This window comes from Sander lucioperca, chromosome 23, assembly GCF_008315115.2.
Source record: "Sander lucioperca isolate FBNREF2018 chromosome 23, SLUC_FBN_1.2, whole genome shotgun sequence".
NCBI lineage: Eukaryota > Metazoa > Chordata > Actinopteri > Perciformes > Percidae > Sander > Sander lucioperca.
The window spans coordinates 14,073,458-14,094,531 of NC_050195.1; the positions used below are offsets into that span (position 1 = coordinate 14,073,458).

The 21,074-nt window shown below is 42.9% G+C and overlaps 1 protein-coding gene across 10 annotated transcripts in view; it reads left to right on the forward strand.

Annotated features, from left to right (window-relative positions):
- Nucleotides 1–4,213: 4,213 nt before the first annotated feature.
- The window catches only part of arhgap12b (Rho GTPase activating protein 12b), a 93,458-nt gene continuing 76,597 nt past the window's right edge, over nucleotides 4,214–21,074 (forward strand). For 4 of the 10 annotated variants that reach the window (XM_035998090.1, XM_035998091.1, XM_035998089.1 and 1 more), the window contains exons 1-2: nucleotides 4,215–4,366; nucleotides 8,203–8,970. In XM_035998090.1, coding sequence (XP_035853983.1) covers nucleotides 8,293–8,970 — 678 coding nt within the window. In that variant the 5' untranslated portion in view covers nucleotides 4,215–4,366; nucleotides 8,203–8,292. Of the gene's footprint in view, nucleotides 4,367–8,202; nucleotides 8,971–21,074 lie in introns of all 10 variants that reach the window. The other 6 variants (XM_035998093.1, XM_031298261.2, XM_035998094.1 and 3 more) reach the window with 2 other exon arrangements.

A 21,074-nucleotide genomic window follows, 5' to 3' on the forward strand; every position in this document is an offset into this window, starting at 1 on the left:
GTCTCTGGGGTTAAATACCTCAATTGTATCAAGATGAACGGAAACACACAGATAAGAACCGGGGTTTAGCGGAATTTGCCTTCAAAATAAAATAAACTTTTGTCAAAATAAGATGTAGCCTGACAAAAACACAATAAAGACCTATGATGCATGGACACCTTGTATTCAATAGTGATGATCAGATATTCAATTCAATTCAATTCAATTCAATTCAATTCAATTCAATTCAATTCAATTTTATTTATAGTATCAAATCATAACAAGAGTTATCTCGAGACACTTTAAGATAGAGTAGGTCTAGACCACACTCTGTAGTTTACGGAGCCCCAACTATTACAGTGGTTGCCTCAAGAGCAAGCATTAGCAGTAGCTATTGCGACAGTGGCGAGGAAAAACTCCCTTTTTTGTCAGGAAGAAACCTGGGACAGACCCAGACTCTTGGTAGGCGGTGTCTGACGGCACCAGTTGGGGAAGTGGTGAATGGTGGCAATAATAGTCATAATAAAGATAGTGAAACAGTGATCACAATGGTAGTCGTAGTAGTTCATGTCATAGTAGGGTACAGCAGGGCGTTACGGGGTGTAGTGTGGCACAGCAGCCTGGGTGGACGCGGTTGGACGCGGCAGGACGCAGTCGGACACTGCGGGGAAACGCAGAGCGTAGCAGGGTGTAGTAAGTCCATAGCGTCAGCTGCACCCAGGACCCCGGTGTAGGTGCCACCCAATTCCAAGGCGATGGTCTGGGTGAAGAAGAAACATAGGGACTCCGGGGAGAAAACTCCCCAGAGCTAGGTTAGTAACAGGCATTTCTGGGACTAAGATGCACACAAAAGGAGACAGGTGAAAAGAGAGAAGAGGGAGCGGCTCATTGTGTCCTTGGAAGGAGCTTCCCACAGCAGTCTAGAGTTATAATAGCATAACTAAGAGAGGCAGGCTAAAGAGAGGGGCCCTGGACCGGGCTCGTACTCTCCCCTGCCGGAACGGGCTTGTACTTCCTGCCTCCCTCTACTCTACTATGCTGCAACTCCTCACTCCCTAACTATAAGCTTTATCAAAGATGATGGTTTTCAGTTTATTCTTAAATGTGGTGACGGTGTCAGCCCCCCGAACCCAAGTTGGGAGCTGGTTCCACAGGAGAGGAGCCTGGTAGCTGAAGGCTCTGGCTCCCATTCTACTTTTAGAGACTCTAGGAACCACAAGTAGCTCTGAGTTCTGGGAGCGTAGTGCTCTAGTGGGACAATAAGGTACTAAGAGCTCTTCTAGATATGATGGTGCTTGACCATTTAGTGCTTTGTAGGTCAGGAGAAGGATTTTAAATTCAATCCTGGATTTTACAGGAAGCCAATGCAGAGAAGCTAATACAGGAGAAATATGATCCCTTTTCTTAGTTCTTGTCAGAACACATGCTGCAGCATTCTGGATCAGCTGGAGAGTCTTGAGGGATTTATTTGAGCAGCCTGATAGTAAAGAATTACAGTAGTCCAGCCGGGAAGTAACGAATGCATGGACTAGTTTTTCAGCATCGTTTTGTGAGAAGATGTTCCTGATTTTGGCAATGTTACGAAGATGGAAAAAAGCTGTTCTTGAGGTTTGTTTTAAGTGGGCGTTAAAGGATAGATCCTGGTCAAAAATGACTCCTAGATTTCTGACAGTAGTGCTGGAGGCCAGGGCAATGCCATCTAGGGTAGCTATATATTTAGATAATGAAGATCGGTGGTGCTTGGGTCCCAGCACAATAACTTCCGTTTTGTTTGAGTTTAACATCAGAAAATTGTGGGTCATCCAGGATTTTATATCTTTAATGCACGCTTGAAGTTTAGCTAACTGACCGCTTTCGTCTGGCTTGATTGACAGATATAATTGGGTGTCGTCTGCGTAACAGTGAAAGTTAATTGAGTGTTTCCTAATAATATTGCCTAGAGGAAGCATATATAAAGAGAATAGAATTGGTCCAAGCACTGAGCCTTGAGGAACGCCATGGCTAACTTTAGCGTATTTGGATGGTTTATCGTTAATAACAAATTGGGATCGCTCAGAAAAATAGGACTTAAACCAGCTTAGTGCGATTCCTTTAATGCCAACTAAATGTTCCAGTCTCTGTAAGAGGATGGTATGGTCAATAGTGTCGAATGCAGCACTAAGATCTAATAAGACAAGTACGGAGACAAGTCCTTTGTCAGCAGCAGTTAGAAGGTCGTTAGTGATTTTCACCAGTGCCGTCTCTGTGCTATGATGCATTCTAAATCCTGACTGAAAGTCTTCAAATAGACTATTTCTATGCAGAAAGTCACACAATTGATTAGCGACTACCTTCTCAAGGATTTTGGAGAGAAACGGGAGGTTAGATATAGGTCTATAGTTGGCTAAGACCTCAGGGTCGAGGGTGGGTTTTTTCAGAATAGGTTTTATCACAGCTACTTTAAAAGACTGCGGTACGTGACCCGTTAATAAGGACATATTGATCGTATCTAGTAATGTGGTATTGACCACGGGTAGTGCTTCTTTAAGTAGCCTCGTTGGAATGGGGTCTAAGAGACAGGTAGTTGGCTTAGCTGAAGAGGCCCTTAACATTAGTTGTTGGAGGTCTAAAGGATAAAAGCCGTCTAAATAAGTATCAGGTCTTATCGTTCTCTCTAGCCCTCCTGCGCCCAATGGTGAGCCGTTAGAAGCTGTGGGCAGAAGGTGATGAATTTTTTCTCTAATTGTTATAATTTTATCATTAAAAAAGGTCATGAAGTCATCACTGCTCAGAGCTATAGGAATAGATGGCTCAACAGAGCTGTGACTCTTTGTCAGCCTGGCTACAGTGCTGAAAAGAAACCTTGGGTTGTTCTATTTTCTTCTATTAGTATTGAGTAATAGTCTGATCTGGCATTTCTGAGGGCCCTCCTATAATTTTTTAGACTATCTTGCCAATCCACACGAGATTCTTCCAGTTTGGTGGAACGCCATTTACTTTCAAGTTTTCGTGAGATTTGTTTTAATTTGCGAGTTTGGGAGTTATACCAAGGTGCTAGTTTCCTTTGCTTCATCATCTTCTTTTTGAGAGGAGCAACAGAGTCTAAAGTAGTCCGTAGGCAGGCCGTAGCAGCGTCTACAAAGTTATCAAGTTGGGAGGGACTAAAGTTAACATAAGGGTCCTCTGTTATATTAAGGCATGACATTGAGTTAAGTGCTGTTGGAATATCTTCCTTAAATTTAGCTATAGCACTGTCAGATAGGTTAAAACAGTGCGTGGCCTCATGCACCCTCTGACTGAAACCAATTGAATCTAGCAGTGAATTGAAAGCAGTACTAAGGCTATTGCTGTCAACGTCCACATGGATATTAAAATCACCTACAATAAGTACTTTGTCTGATTGAAGGACTACGCATGATAAAAACTCTGAGAATTCAGATAAAAACTCAGAATATGGACCTGGTGCTCGGTAAACAACAACAAATATAATAGGCTGTACTGTTTTCCATGTTGGATGCTGAAGATTAAGAACAAGGCTTTCAAACGAGTTATAATTTAGTTTAGGTTTAGGATTAATTAACAGGCTCGAGTCAAATATGGCTGCAAGATATGGAGACAATAACTTTTAAAAATGTATTATAGCACAATGTATAATAGGCTACTGAATGAAGCTTTATTTTATATGTATTATGAAGTTGTAGACACCTTTTAAATCAACATGCATGTGTGTTTTGACACTAGACTGTAGAAAATAGGTTTTGACTTGTAAATAAAACTATAATTCTTGTAGTGAATCTGAACATTTTCAAAAGCTTACTTATGATTTCGGGACATTTCAGTGTATAAAATAACAGAAAAGTATAAACATAATTAGTTGTGATTGTTTGGATGTACATTCTGTGACATTTTAAGACTTATTAATGTTGACATTGAATTGAAAAAGTATCACCATTACTAGCTACAGACCTCACCACACCAACAGAAGTTTCCCGTTTCCCCTTAAACACACTTTAAAAAGACATAGGGAAAATGGTTAACTAAAAAAGGCCTTCCAAAACATCATTGAAAATAAGTACTTTTTAATGTATTACACAGCATTTATTTTTGTATTTCATTCATTATTTTCAGCTGCTCTGCTTTAATTATGCCTCGAATAATGAAACATGCAAGCCAGGTTTGTCAAATAAAGCCTTTACTTTGATGGTTTTGACCGGATATGCCGGTTGTTGCCGCAGCGCGCTTGACAGCGTGCAGAGAGGCGGGGGATTGCGAACACACTCCGACTGACTGGAGGTCTGCTGCGGAATAGGTCGGAGCAGCCGACGCTGAAATAGGTGGGAAAAGTTGCTCCTAACTACCTTTTTCGGTCGACGCAGAACACAGAGAGACACCACTGGAGTTTTTAAAGGTTAGTAGGCTATGTTTCATTTTAGTGTGGGGCTTTTCCGTCGCCTGGTCAGCGGGAGGCTATTGGCTTCTGTCGGAGTTACTTTGTTGCTATGCACGCTGTTGCAGATCTGAGTATCCGAGTGAACCTGCGGTGCAAGCACGAAGCCTCTGGAAATTGTCACTAAAATGTCTCCCACCGGTAAAATAACCTAAAATACGAACATTGTTTTTGTTCGGCTTTGTTTTAGATATTTAAGCGGCTGGGTAATTATGCATTCCACGTGATAGCATCAGTCTGTGTGGCACGCACCTACCGATTTGGTGAGCTTATTTTCTCGCAGTGTGTTTGGCTATTTGTCCCCGTTTAAGGGGGAGCTTTCTCCGGCAGCCACGTCCCTGCCCTTCCCATGGTCATGGGAATCATTGGTGATGTCGAGTCAGATTCCTTTGTTACGAATGCACATGGATTAAACTCCTTTGTGTGGTATTTCTGCAGCCTGTGGGGCTGGAAGGGACCCTGCCCCCCCCTAACCACCGCCACCCGCCCAGGCATGCTCTGGCCGCTCAGCCCCCAACGGTTTATAGACCCACAGTGCTTGTTGTCAGGGCTTTTACAGTGCATAATTACAAAAGAACAGCGTTTTCGTGCAATGCATACATATTCAGCAAATGACCCGCATAGATGGAGTGAGATGCAGCAGCACATGTTGGAGTGGATGCTGCTCGGCCACATCTGTTTTGAATGAAGCCCAGGGACAAAGGCAGTCCGAGTCTCAGGGTGGTTTGCTGCTACAGTGGCTGGTCTGCAGATGTATGCAGACAAAAGCACAGGTCGTGATCTCTGTGTTGATATGCATACCTTCATTTTCTGCCAGCAAACACACCTGGTTGAATGCTAGTTTTGAGTGCTGTGTTCAAGTGCTTTGCCATAATGGCATTCATACAAGTGTTATCTAAATGACACTGATTTCTAGCTGTTCCTGTCATACAACAAAAAACATTTCAGTAGGGGCTCAACATTATTGTAGATTATTCATTTTTTTTCTACCAGAGTAGTCGCCATTACGATTATTCCCAAGTAAACCACATCAACCACTTCAAATCTGCCATCAGATTTCTGCTATTGGTTAAGATTTTCTTTAGAATTACATATCTGTCTACAGATAAAATAGAATCAGATCCTGGGACGTCTGGTCAGCAACAAAATCTACATAATCAATGTCATAATCAGAATCAGCTTTAATGGCCAGGTTTGCGTAAACAAACAAGGAATTTGACTCCGGTTAATCTTTGCTCTCAAAGTACAACACTCACTTAACATATAAAGAATAAAAACAGAAAGGACAGTAAGAAATATAAAAAAAATACTGTTAAGTATACAGTGTAACAATACAATAGAATTTACAAGAAATATGTCAGGAAACATCAGGTAAAGTTTTTTTAAGTTTTAAAAAGTTGGTTAATTCATTTAAGGTGATCTAATAGTTAGGCTATGTTGAAGGGGGAAATAATGCAGTACATACAGCAAAAATAGTTATAAGTCATAAGACATACTGTTATTGTTATTGGGCCCCACTTTGAAAACTACCGATCGATTCCTAAACAGTACAACAAAACCGACAGTGGGGCTTTGTTCCATAGAGACAGATGGACAATAGTCTTTCAGTCATTGCTGTGCTGAGCTGTGCCAACCTGTTTCTAAACAGGGACAATTTCCATTAAGTCTCCACAGAGCAACACGTTGGCTAGTGCACTCCTCTGAGACTTCACTTTACTCTGACACCATGCGGGGGACGGGGATTCTACTGCAGCAAAATTGACTCTCTCGGGTCCTCTGCCAAAACTCCGCACCAGTTGAGCGAGAGAGAGAAGGGAGTTGTACATTTCTGCTGTATGGTGCCCGTGAAGCCAGTTTTCAGTTATTGTTAACGCTAAGTTTTTGTCGTAGTGACTCAATTGGGGGGCACTGCAAAGGTGAGTGATGTCATGCTTGATCTGTAGCTTCTGTCTGCTTTTTAAGGTTTCTCTGGGTCTGGATCAGCCTCCAGAAAGACAATTGAAGTTACTCCACAACTTATTTCATATGTTTGCTTCTTCTGGCTCTTCGACCCTGTGTGGGGAAGTGGTTTGGTTCTGTTGGTATATATTTGGGAGCCTTAATCTTTTGGATAAGTGTCTCCAACTTCAGATGCTAATGGTATGAAGAGGTTGCTGCTAATCCAACAGATAAAGTTATCTTTGGACAAACCAACAGCACGACATTCTCACTCTCCGGCACCGTCATGTCACTTATTGCAGGTTTTTATCTTTTATCTTAGGACACAGTACACACCAGTAACTCAATCCGTATTTGCGTCAGTGCAGCAGCACAGTGGAGCCAGTGTGAGGAGGTCGGGACAGTGGCTGTCATGCAACATCAGTGATAGCGCTGTTATCTTGTGCGTGACTCGAAGCTCTGACAGACGCCTGTCTACATCTCTGGCACCTCTGGTGAGGGTGTCAATTGTAGATTGTGTCTGTGCGGTTGTTAGAGGTGGGGTTACATGAGGATTTGGGACTTCTAATACACACACCAATTAAAACAGACATTGACTGTTCCTTGTTCCGTCATTCATAAAGGCATGGGCATGTGCGTGTTGACATCATGGCTGAAGCTTGTATTGGGTCAGACCCACACTGGGCTGCTGTCAGACACACACACTAAACGCCCTGGCATGATGCAACACTGTGTGTGTGTGTGTGTGTGTGTGCTTCGTGCTGTTGAAACAGATGAAACAGAAACTATTTAAACCCATTATGAACACATCCCTCATGGGCTCCCACTCCGGCCCAGACGGCTCTCTCACCACTGTAAATCTATTCTGGGTGCGTAGCTGTCAGTCTGAGCCTCAGAGTGTGTGTGTGTACATATTGCTTTACATAAGGATGGGCCCCTTATAGATTCACTGGCGTGTTCTCACGCCTCACTAAAAGCCCCTGCTTTTACCGCCTTCACTTCCAGGATGTCGGTCCACGGTAGCTGCTATTTCAGGGAGGAAGAAGGAGAATTTGATATGAGGGGAGCCGCGGCTCAGTAGCCGCTCCTCTGCTATGGGAGCACCCTGTTATTTATTTAGGTTAACCGACGAAGGGAGACTCTCTGACAGACGGATCAATGACAGGCCTCGTCCCAAAACAAATCCTACAGGAATGGCGAGAGCCCAGCTGTCCTCTGACTCACACACAGTGTATATCGAGAAGATCACCCCCAAGCTTTTTAAAGGTTTCTGACCGTGTCTTGTAGCTGCATTAATGAGTAATGATGCCAAACTGCAGAGCTGATCTCTATGAAACGACACACACTTTATTTCTGGATGCGGACTCTGAGGGAATGTAAGCTCCGGGGAGTCATTGTAGTCATTGGCTCGCATGAGCGTGTGGGGGTCATGTTGTCATCACCTTTAGCGCCGCAGAGGGTGATCAGGTTACCGGGCTGGATATCCTTAGCAGTGGTATCAGTTAGCAGAGCAATCCGTGTGACTGTCTGCTGTGGTTTTCGATGATCAGAGGGAGGAGTTGTCATGTGGTGTTCTTTTCTCGACTCGCTCACTGAGTATGTCTGCCTGATGGTAATAAATCAAATCCTAATGTGAGTGTGTTACAGCAGTAACACTTTGTGGTTGTGGTAATCAGGTGAGTAATAATGCGGGGCGTGACGGGCTGGGAGGTTTATACGATTAGGTAGGAGCATGTTTGTGTGTGATTTGGTGGGTGTATGTTCATGTCTCTGAGCTTGCTAAAGGTCTTGTGCCTTGTAAATGTAGCTTGTGACATTTAACTGAAAGAAAGCCTGTCCCCTGTCTTTATCTCCTGCAGCCAAAAGTTCCCCCCCCAGTCGGACATGAGGAGCCCCCCAGGCCTGGGTCGCTGAGCAGCTGAGGTCAGAGTTCAAGTGTTCCAGCAGTCATGGCTGACAGGGAGGGGCTGCCCATCGCCCCGGGCCAGATCTACATCGAGGTGGAGTACGACTACGAGTACAAGGCAAAGGACAAGACGGTGATCATCCGCCAGGGAGAGTGCTACGTGCTGGTGAAGAAGACCAATGAGGACTGGTGGCAGGTCAGGAAGGAGGAGGGCATGAAGGCCTTTTATGTGCCGGCGCAGTACGTCAGGGAGGTGCGCCGGGCGCTCATGCCCCCCCAGAAGCCCACCTTGAGGGCCAAGCCCACCGTTTTGGATATCTGCCGGGCATCCAATGAAAACCTCAACAGACCCCAGCCGGAAATGTCCAGCTTTGGGCGGCCGTCACCTTCCTCCACCCCGTCGCCGTCCTCTGATCGCGTCACACCACCGGTTCTGTCCAAGGATGCCAACCAGAACCTGGGGAGTCCCCATCACTGCAAGGTGGTAGCTGAGCTGGTACTTCTTCACAACAACAACAACCATCACCACGCCAACAATTCCACGTTGCCAAGGACACGGGCAGACTCGCCTCCGCTCAAAGTGGGGAATAACCACAACAAAAGTCCAGACAGTGACAAGACGTCCCCACCAAGCGACCTGCGGGGAGATCGACTGAACAAGCTCCACAACGACTCGGAGTCTGGGGATGAGCTGAGCAGCAGCTCAACAGAACACATGCAGGTAAGTTGCTACTTTACTGTTTTTTAGAAATGGGGTCCTTCCGGGGATCTGATTCATTTAAAGCATTTGGGAGTTTTCCTTTTGTGCATTCTTTGCTAGATGGTCTTTAGTAGTTTATTGGTAGTGTAGAATAATATACTCAAAAAATCAGTCACCATGTCAGAGTTTGTAGGGGCACTAAACACAATGCAAGGTAGCTTCCTTAGTTCTGTCTGCTGGCTTCCAGACAGGACATTTGGAGTGCTCACTCTCTTGAGCACCATTGCTTCTTTGTACTCTCAGTTGTGCCTTCTGTTCCTTTCCTTTTGCTCCATTCTCCCTGGTTTGTTTCCCACCAATGTGCTCATATTTGTCTCTTGGGCTGGCTGCAAATAACCGCCCTTGTCCCCCACCAGATTCATCCGAGTCATATTGGGTGTGCAGGGATTGTCTACTCTTCACTTGCTGTCTGTTGCCGATTTGATGAAACTGGTAACAGTTGCAGGTCCTTATTGAAATTGTACTGTTGCCCTTGAAGCATAATTTGTCTGGCTTGTACAGCTGTTTTTTTGGGGGCGGGCTGTTGCATTTGGCTCATTAGACTAAACGATCTGTTCACAGCTTCACTGTTCAATGGAGGGTCATGTAATCGAGAGTCTTCAGGTACATTAATACAAGCAAATGCCAAACAACTACTTGGATGTGTACTTTTGTAGCGCTGCTGTCATTTGTGCTTCTTAAACCTGCTGATTGTCCTTGTACTACAGGAATGTGTGCAAAGGTATTGTTATCGCACCCAAAACTAATACTTTGAGGCAGATAATCTCTGCAAGGTTTCTGGTAGCAGGGTAGCCCTATGTAGGGTTCTATTCCTGATGCAAGGATCCAAACTTCGTGATGCCCCCCGCCACAAACATAAAATATATTCTCTCCCTCCCCCTGTTCCTGCAGTCCCTAGGTTGATAACTCATGCCCCCTCCCACCTCCAGGATACATGTCTCTTCACCCTGAGCCGGGAGAATGGGTGGAAGGCTACAGGAACTGGGGCCTATCCTCCCTCGTCTACAGCGGAGGTAGATCAAAGTAGAAAACGGAGAAGATTTCCAGACAGTGGGAGCACAAGTGGCACTGCTCTTGGTGAGCCATTTTTGCGCTGGCTGTTTCTAGGCAGGGTCAGCCTGTTTGAAGGCTCCAAGTGCTGCTTGTGTTCTTTGTTCCACAGGCTGCTGCAGCCTCCTCCACCATGGAGTGAACAAAGAGAGACGGGCTTGAATAGAAACTAGGTCATATCAGCGGAGGATCAGTCTGTACCCCCCAGTCGCCCCGCCGTGGGGACTACTGTGGGAGTGTGAATGCCATGTGTGATGGGCCATGTGTAGGAAATGAAAGTGAGAATGGAAGCACACTTACACGTTTTACAACTTCAGAGCCCCACATTTAGGATGGCTAAATGGTTTGTGGGTCAGAATTGACACACCTCAAAAGCCCCTGTCAAGGTGAGAAAAGGGTTGTTTTCTGTGTTGCTGCCTGCCTTCACCCACCCTTTTTGAATTAATTTCACGCTTGTACAATCACACGGGGCAAAAATAAACATATTATATCTTGGCCATTTACATTTGAATGGGCAACTTTTTTGGAGTGTTTTTTTGTCAGGCTACAGTAGTGCTGGAGGGGCGGATAAGAAATAGACAGCAGACAGGTTTCAGCCAAAACTCCCTGTGAAGCTCTGTAGTCGCCGGGGCAGGTGGAACCCACTCCCTCGCTCTTTGTGCCTTTTGTGATGTTATGTTAGTTTGTCCTGTTTGGCCCGTTGCCAGGCAAGCGAATGACCCTGCAAAAAACCCCAATTCTTCTAACTCCCCTACTTCCACTGCTTCCTGTCATTGCTCGGGCGCAGGCAAGCTGTGCCTTTGGGAAAGAGAAGAGAGGGGATCGTTCTGTGACAATGCAGTATTGTATTGATTTTGGAGAGTTGTTAGGGCTCACGAGAGCCTGACCGATACTAGATTTGGTGAGGCGGATGCTGATGTTTGAGTTAAGAAAATCTGACTTTTTGGTTGTCTTCATAACTGTATACAAATTGTAATGATTAAGATCCCTTAAATTAAGTTATTAAGGAATTGTAAAATTTTACAGTAACAAAATGTCAAATATTGCTGTAAATAAAAAAAAAAATTAGTTCTAGGGCTGTCCTCGATTCAAGCACCAATAGGAAACGCCGTGGTGCAGTTTTGACACATGCCGTAGGCCGTCGGTGTGTTTTGCACTTTAGTCGACTAAAGGCAGCTACACACCGGGCCGACCTTTAGCAGAAAAGGCAGTGTGACTGATCAGTCTCCCCGAGTTGGTCAAAAAAGTGCCTCGGAACACATCGAAGAGACGAGACGTAATACGTCTCCATAACAGCAGGCGGCGCTAATCTGTATTGTCACCCAAAAAATGAAAACCGGCAGCTGATTGGACGAACGCGTCACGTGGGTCTGGCTGCTGCTTCCGGATTTTGGATTTTTCAACCGGCCATTAATGGCGACTCATTCAGAATACGACCTCATATTGTACCCTCGGACGGACGACGGCACAGAACACACCGAACAGACTCGAGTCTCTGACCTCGCCAGACCGATTATCGGCCCGGTCTGTAGCTGCCTTAACGCGTACGATTTTGTCGACTAATCAACTAGTTGATCAACGTATCCGTAAAACTGAGTTTCTCCACAAAGATTCATGCAAAAGCACCACTTTAAATCTTTAAATGAGGCCATAAGTTTCTTGGTAATAAGTCATTCAGCATGAAAAAGCATAACAAATTACGAATAAACTATAAAAATCTTAGTCGACTAAGACCAAAACGACCGATTAGTAGGCCTGCACGATTCAGGGAAAAATATGAATCATGATTTCTTTGCTTAGAATTGATATCACGATTCTCTGCCACGATTTTTTTCTCACAAAGTGTAATGTTTATTGCACACATGAACCATGGCAAAACAAAACAAATTGGCATTACCAAACATAGATGTTTTTTGGCACCTATAGCTCATTGATCATCACCACGAGCCTGTAAACACAGAGGCTTCAATGAAGAGGAGAGCACTGCAGTGCTTGGGAGAGCTTTAAAACCTATTTTATACCGTCTATGTTTAAAACTCACAGAAGAAAGTAGTAGCGTTTGTGATGCAGTCTGCTCGTAAAATTAAATGAGAAGTCATAAAAAAAATAAAAAATAAAATATATATATATATATATATATATATATATATATATATATATATATATATATATATATATATATATTTATTATTATTATTATTATTATTATATTATTTTTTTTAAATAAAAAAAAAAAAAATCGAAGTTATTTAAAAATTAAATCGTGAACAGGGTGAATCGAGATCACGATTTTATAACGATTAATCGTGCAGGCCTACCGATTAGCAGACTAATTAGTCCAACTAAGCCCTACCTAATTGTTAAAAGGGGAGAGGAAAAAGAAGGCATGGCAAAACAACAGAGTCGCATGATGCACAGTTTCACCTTCATTTCTACTCACCACTACAATGCTTTCAACTGGGATTTTATTACTGAAGTATGATTAAAACGGTCTTTTTATTTATTTGACTGTGTGCATCATGTTAGATGCCAGCAACGGCACTAAAACGGGAGGCTTAAGATTTTTAATTTTTTTTTTTTTTTTTTTTTTTTTTTTAAACTGGCTGCACTGTACTGCAAAGCAATTAGGCCAATGAACAATAGTTATTGTACTGCTCATAATTTGAGGTAAGGTGTATTGATGAAAATGCGTCATCAGTAATAATGTAGGTGAAAACTATCTATTGATAAGAAAAAGCAGGATGGTGTCATCAGGGTTGTTTTCCCTGACTTTTGAAAGCTTCCTACAGAAAAACAACTGTTTCCCCGGGCTGAGCAGTACTCCTTGTGACAATAAACTGAACTTCATTTGTAAAATCTTGCCCCTATAACTAGATAAAGATGCTTTTTAATGTTGCTTTATTAGGGATAGACCGATTATCGGCCCTGGTCGTTTTTTTCTGGCAGTTTGCAGAATATCTGTATCTGCGTTTTATTTGCCTGATAAGGTATTCTAAGTGTTGTACTTTGGCTCTGCTACAGCTCTGTGTCTGTCCCTCTGCTTCAGTTTATCTCACCACTTAGTCTGTTGTTGTGTGTTGTGTAAGTTTTGTGTGTGACTTCTTATCGGTTTCATTAACTACTAATAATCTGTACCGGCCTTGAAAAAACAGCATCGGTCGAGCCCTAGCTTTAGTGCTTCCTTGCCATTTTCCTGTTAGTCATCCACCAGTTACAGTTCACCTTCAGCCTCCCTCACACATCCACTCTGTAAAGGAGAGAGTGAGCTGCTGGATGATTGGGCGGATGCCGGGCTAGATGGATGGATCCGTTAGAAGGATTTGTCGCTGACATGCCTCGACTCGAGTGCCAGCTGGCCACCTCTAATTGATTAGATTTGATCTCGGGGTGACGATTAACGCCCCTTGTGTCTCTCCATGCTTTCCGTATGTAATTTGCTCATCTCTGGGGCTCTGGCGGCAGCAGGCCCAGACGGTCCACTCCCCTGCCTCCTCAGCACCTTGAGGGGTTGCTTGGGTTTGTGGTCACACAGCCATCCTACTTACCAAGTTGTCCCCCCCTTCCCTTCTCCTCTAAAAGCACAGCTCCTATGCTCTTAAGGGATTGGCAAAGTAAACCTCTTTTCTTCACTTCTCAAGAGCCTGGCAATGGGATAGATAGAGTGTTTATTTTCTTTAAAGAACGTGGCAAACCATATGACTTAAAAGCCTGTTTTTCACTTAAACATGTTGGGTTTCTCTAAAGCTATTCTGTTTTATAAGACACTGGTGTTTGTTGCCTATTTTAAAATTCAACAGAAAAACATGACGACACAAAGCCTCTATCGCCACAAAGGAAGTTATTTTGAGTCGGGTTATTTTGGAATACTTTGCCATATCATCTATAGAATGGGGAAAATCGGGAATCGTACTTTTGATGGGAAACGGCTCCTTTTTCTTTCCAAAACACAGTGACTTTATGAGTGGAGTATGGCTGCTTTGTGGGATTGTCTGCGAGGCCAGATGGTTGTTTTCTTCCTCTGAGATGTGTCACCGAGGGGAAGATGTGGTGGCCCTGGATGTGTTTGTGTCTGTGGCTTTGCACCGTGGAGCCAGCGGGCTGCCCTGTGCTCGCTCCCTGTCTGATTAGAAAGACCTTGAGAGGCCCCCCACCCCTGCCTTCTATACCCTTTCACACGATCACACTCCACACAAGGTATCAGCCACTGAGGGGCCCCTCCCTTTTTCTTTCACAATTCTGACACATTTATCTGTTAAGTAATGTTGCATGTTAATGATAAAAAAACAAGCTGGATCAGTCACTCCCCTAAATTATGACATGTCTTCGAAGGTCCGCTTTAGGGATGCCTACAGTCTAGGGCTGGGCGATATGGAGAAAATCAAATATCACGATATTTTTGACCAAATACCTCGATCGATACCGCAACGATATTGTACTGTTGACTATTGATGTTTTCACAAAATATTTACACAATGAGATTTTTGATAAATAATCATCAGTGATGTAGATATAATGACTAAGTGGGTAAAGGTAAATAATAGAACAGTTACAACAGTCTGGTAAGTTCAGAAAGTGACATCACTTTACTGTAATGCAGCCTTTAAAACCAGGAAAAGACAACACTTATGCCATATTACAATATCCAAAATCTAAGATGATATCTAGTCTCATATCACGATATCAATATCATATCGATACATTGCCCAGCTCTACTACAGTCACAATGACACAGGGTTTTTCCTGCATATAGGAATTTTTGGTGCCCCCCCAAAGAGGTTTTAGCAAGCACCAAAGGACCGCCAGTGCTAAAATGATAAGAACTGAGGAAAAAATAGCAATTCAAATTCGTCTCTAAGTGTGTTTGTCAGCAATTTACGAAACAACTGTTGAACAAGCTGAACATAAACCTGAATAGGAGCGCTAATCTCAGTTTCATCTCCAGAGTCAGGCTGTACCAGACTCTGGATGATTTATTTAAATATTAATATTATATTATTATTTTTTGTTAATTGGGGCTTCATTTCCTCGAGAATAATAGGCATTTTTGTTTATCAAATTGTCAGAAAAAAACAGGCAAAGGCATAGATTTCTGTCAAATAAGGCAACACAGACTCATTGCCTTTACTGTAGGCAAACCAAACAAGGGTTTAAAACCAAAAGGAAACAGCAGAGTCGAGGCCAGAGTCTGTCTGCCTTCGACCTGCTGTGTGGTCTTCTTGCTAGCTGGCGGTGCCTGGAGGAGGAGGAGGGAGGGGACAAAGTGACATGGCCCTGGGCACCAACGGAGCCGCTGTAACCCCCGTGGGATGGCAGAGACCTGGGGACAGAAAGCCATGTTTGGGTGAATCTGAAGATGAGTTGATTAGTTGTAGCCTGTGAGCCGTAAAACCTCCGGACTGCTGCCACGGCGAAAATGAACGAGCAACATCACAAGGCCTCCATTAAAGATGGAGAAGAACATTGAAAACTGACTGGATGTCTGTTGAGAGGTTCTTGAATGCAGATGGATTGTTCATTGTTTCTTTCAACATGCGCACTTGTGCTCTTTTGGCTTCTGCTAAGTTATATGTTTACTGACTTGTGCAACAGAGCAAAGGCTGAGAATGTGTACCAGAGGCCTAGCAGTGCATTGAAATAGACTGCTATGTGGGGGTGGCTGGGACTCCTAGGGGCACTTTTTGAAAATGTATTCAGTCCTAGAAAGGTTTGACCAATTTACTGCTACTATTTTGGTGCAGTGAATTGGATCATTACTGTCCAGTGACGTGAGTTTTCTCCCACGTGAAGCAGAATGTGTGTATTGTTCATATGAAGGACAGCATGGTGGCTGTTGAGGGAGCCTTTGTCTTGCACTTGAGGGTCCTGGGAAGTGCTTCAGTTTACTGTACAGAAAGGACCTGTTCCTAAACATCCTAACGCCACAATAACCTGCTAATTACATGTTGTGCTAAATGGGTTCATTGCCTGCGGAGTCTGAAATTGCTGCAGTGCAGAGCACACACTCCATTTCTAAATAAGCTGAAATATTCTGATGCAAGTACAAGAAGGCCTGTGCTACGGCTGCAACTAACAATTATTTTCATTGTCGATTAATCTGTTGATTATTTTCTTGATAAATCGATTGTCGATCGGTGTTTTCCAAAGCCCATGATGACGTCTTGTTTTTATTCACAACTCAAAGATATTCAGTTTACCGTCACAGAGGAGTGAAGAAACTACAACATATTCACATTTAACAAGCTGCAGTCAGAGAATGTTGACTTTTCTTTAATAAAAGGGGACTTGAAACGATCAGTTGTTTATCAATTAGTTAGTTAATCGAATAATCTTTGCAGCTGTAATCAGAGCTCCTATTAAATAATGACCTAGTAAATACCAAAAAAATGAGTGCAAGCAGTGCTGTGATGTGTGGCCATCCTCTGCCTGTCGTGCCCTGTAATCTGGAGCTGTGCTGAGAGTCTTACTTTTGGACCGGCTGAAAAGGAGGCCCCTGCTTGTTTTCCAGTGCATACTTGACATTCCTGCCTCAGTGCCTACACACACACACACACACACACACACACACACACTTGCATACAGTGAGGCAACAGGCTAGCTAAGCCAATGAAGTTCTGCTTTCCCCCTCCAAAGCGAAGCACTGGACCTTTCGGTAATTTAATATTAAACTCGAGCAAATTGTGCATCCGCCGTGTTCATGTGAGAGTCTGCCTCTCTCTGCTTATCTGCGTGCCGGCATTCTTCTTTCCTACCGCTCTTCTCTCTCCTGTCTGGGCCTTTTAGTTTCTCTTCTTCTACTTTTCCTGCTCCCTCTGCCTCCATTGCTTCCTCTTCTGCTGTCAGCCTTGTATCCCCCCCCCCCCCCCCCGCTCACCTGTCTGTCCCTTCAACCTTTCTACTGAATCATGTTGTCAGATGTGCTCTCAGTGAAGGGCAGGACAACGGTGAGGAAACTCACAGCTCCTGGTCCAACCTGTGACTAGAGCTGGTACCATTCCAAATTTTGCTGTACAATGAATTGTCATAGAAATAATTGCGATTAACAATATAATTGTATTTATTAATGTATTACTTTTTGAAACAAATTAAAATGTTGAATGAATTCCAGGATACATCTTATGGGTTATATCAGTTATGTGATCCAGATAATATAATATAACACAGGTACATGGCCTATGAAGTAAACCACGCCTGGTTATTATCAGAATTTTTTTCCCTAACGATATTATATTAATATCGATATATCAGGCTAGATATCGTCTTAAATTTGGATATCTTAATATTGTGATAAGGCCTGTAACAATTATTGCATAATTGTCTAAGCCTTATTGTCAATTTTTTTACCTAATGGCAGTTTCTTTGTTTAACTGCAATGAGTTGCTAACATGGGCTAAGGTCCTAAGCCGTATGACTGGTAATTGTTGATTTTGTTTAGATATACCAAATTGTAATAAGTGATTATTGGTCAGACTATATTATAATGTATTATTATTTCAATTGTTAGTAGTTTGTACTTGATCCTATACATATGTTCATAGCAACAAAAATGACAAGTGGGTATACAGTTAGAGAATATGTTTTATGGTAATAAAGAGGCGTAGTTTACTTCATAGGCTGTGCATTTATGTTATTACATTATCTGGGTCACATGACAGTGATATAGCCAAAATATGTATTCTGGAATTCATTCAAAACTTTCATTTGTTTAAAAAAAGTAATACATAAATACACATTATATGTACATAAATACATATATATTTTTTTAAAATTTGACTGAAAGAGACAATTATATTGTTAATCACAATTATTTCTGAGACAATTAATTGTGCAGCAACATTTGGAATTGTTACAGCTCTAATTGTGATATGACACAAGTGTAGTCTTTTCCTGGCTTTACTGCTGCAAGACAGTAAAGTGGTTTCATTTTCAGTTTTTTCATGTTCTGTTTTCCTTTTAAGACATTGTATCCACATTACTGACCACTACTTATCAAAAATCTCACAGTGCAAATATTTTGTGAAAGCACCAATAGTCAATATCATATCATAGCATATGTCATATCAATGTATTTGGTAAAAAATATCATGATATTTTTCCTCTTTGTTTAGGTTTCAGGCATAGATATCTAAGACCAATAGTTTTGGAATGAAGCAGCCAGTGCTGCCAACAAAGCCAAATCAAATATTCAGTGTTTACCCTTTGTATTTCATTCTTGGCACACAGTGGAAAACCTTTTTGAAACAGATGATCATTTGATACTCCCGTGCCAATGAAACTGTTGAAGCTGGAGTAGCAGCTACTTAATGCTGCATCAGGCAGGTCACTGCACACTGTCATTGCTGATTAAAATCTCCTCCTAACTGCAATGATTACTCTTACCATCGGAAAAGAAACTAATGAAAAGCATATTAGCTGTGGATGATACGATTGTCTCAGCTTTAGATAAAAGGTTAATATCTGCCAGATATATCTCGGTCACACCAGAATTTATGCAGAAGATATTGGGCTGAAATCGGGTAATTTCAACGGAATTGCAGTGATGATAGGATCAGCGTGGGGAGATTAAAGGTGCCCTGTGGGGTTTCTTGTAAACAAGCAAAATGGTGTTACTCACCAAAATACATTGTGTGCATCCTTGAGCTCCAACAGATGTCTTGAATGCATTTCCTACCTCCATTAAACATTTGCAAAGCTGATCTTGATGTTTTTAAATCTAGCATTGTTTGCATCCATGTTTGCAGTCTTTTTCTTCACGGTCTTTGCTGCTGCATTGCAGCATATCTTGGCATGTTATTGCCACCTGTTGATCAGTGGAATAGTGCTTCCTCGTGCACATGCATGCGATCAACAAAACAGGGACCCACTCATTCAAACCCAGCTCCATAGCACTACACCACTAAGCTTCCAGCACCACCATTTATTTATTTATATATATATATATATTTATTTATTTATTTATTAATTAATTATATGTCTGGGGCACTAGGGGTGTCACGATTTCCATCTCAAATCGAAAATTAATCTAAATGAGCTTTTGGTTATCGAAACTATCAAAATCAAAAGCAGGATCGGTGATTCCCCTGATAGTTTTCTCTCTCACCCTACTTGCACACGTCCTTAGAAAAACAACGACAGACACAGCATAGCTTACCGGCCAGTAGCTTGCAGCTAAAGACACTGGGTAATGTTAGCTTACCAGTAGCCTGCAGCTGCTGTTATTCGGACACCATGGCTACTGCTGGAGTCGGAGAAAACGGAAACGGAGAAACGACAGAACTGGAAAATCCTCCTGCTTCCCTGCAGTCACCAGTGTGCCTTCCCCGGGCCGTGATTGACTTATATAAAACAAACAACGAAGATAAAGCATGTGGGCTCCGGCGGGACTTCATGGTGCGTTCTTGTGCATCTCGGTAAACTAATTGCACTCTGTTAATTTGAATAAAAATGATAAATCGAAAATCAAATTGAATCGTGACCTTAAAAATCGAAAGTCAAATCGTGGATTTGGAGAATCGAGACACCCCCTACTGGGCACTAACTGTTAGACTCGGAGCTTCCCCAAAATACACCGTTTACACCGTCTAGATAAAACTTTAAGGTAGAATTAAGGTGTAAAAGCCTATCACCTGATTTCTTTGGCTTTTTTGCAGCTCTATCAATGTGAGATAATAAATGTTATAAGTATGAACTACAGACATGATTGTTTAGACCAAACTGCGAACGTGTTCATGTAATTACAGAACACTGCTGACAGTGGAGAGACTGTGATTGGAGGCTTTCTCTCTCTCTGTAGTTCTCTCCGCTACAGTGTCCATAAAGCCGTTCTGCCTGTCAGCCTGTGATGCAGCGTGACATTTAGAGCGGATGACGGGGATACATCACCTATTTAATTTGCGCTCTCTCTCTCTCTGTCTCTCTCTCTCTCTCTCCTTTTCTTCTCCTCACTACATTGCTCTCTGTGGGTTATTCAGTCCCTCCCGTGTCATTCGCTGTCCCTCTCTCTGGGCCTGCTTCACTGCTGTGGCTCGGTGCACTGGGACAGCATGCACCCAGAGAAGGTAAGAACCTCTAGCTGTCATTCATTTCCCTCTGCTCCTCTCTCTATCTCTCAACCAGCACCCTCCCAACATATTTCCCTGCCCTCGCTGTTTGGGACACTTTTGGTCCCTATGTGTTTCCTTTCTAACCACCAGAGCCCCTTCCCAGAGTTTTTTTACTGGCTCAGAATGGGCCTTTGGGGGGGTTACTACACGGCAGTAAGCATGACTGGTCCTCGTAAAGTAAAGGCAATGAGTCTGTGTTACCTTATTTGACAGAAATCTATGCATTTTTGCATATGTTATTTCTGACAATTTGATTAAAAAAAATGTATGTTATGCTTGAGTTAATAAAACCCCAATTAACAAAAAAAGTTGATATTAATATTTTAATAAATAACCGGGAGAATCCGCTACAGCCTGACTCTGGAGAAAAAAACTGAGATTAGCACTCATAAGTTGATGTTCAACCATTGTTTGGTAAATTGCTCTTAAATACATTCAGAGAGGATTTGAATTGCTATTTTTATTATCAATTCTTATCATTTTGGTGCTGGTGATTTTCCTTTGGGGCTGGTTAAAACCTCTTTGGGGGGGTGCGCCAAAAAGTCCTCTATGCAGGAAAACCCTGCTTCCTCTTGTAACATTTCGACTTGAAACATTCAGACTGACAGCACCAACTGTTGTGTGCACTATTGTGCGTTTGATATGGCGTAATGGGCACATGTGGGCGTTCTTGTGTGGGATTTATTTAGCAAGTAACTTGACCGCCCCCCCGCCCCCCGCTGTGTTCTCCACAGAGGTCGGTGTTTTGCATACAAGTGATGTTGCTCCGTGCACTGGGCTCTCAGTGCACCGTTACATAACTGATGCTGGCTGTGTCCAGAGACTTTTAAACAGCTGCTAGTCATTCCCCCCCCCCTTAGCGGTCTCCTGCTTTGGATGAGCAGACAGGTCAAGCTGAGGACAGTGATCGCGGTC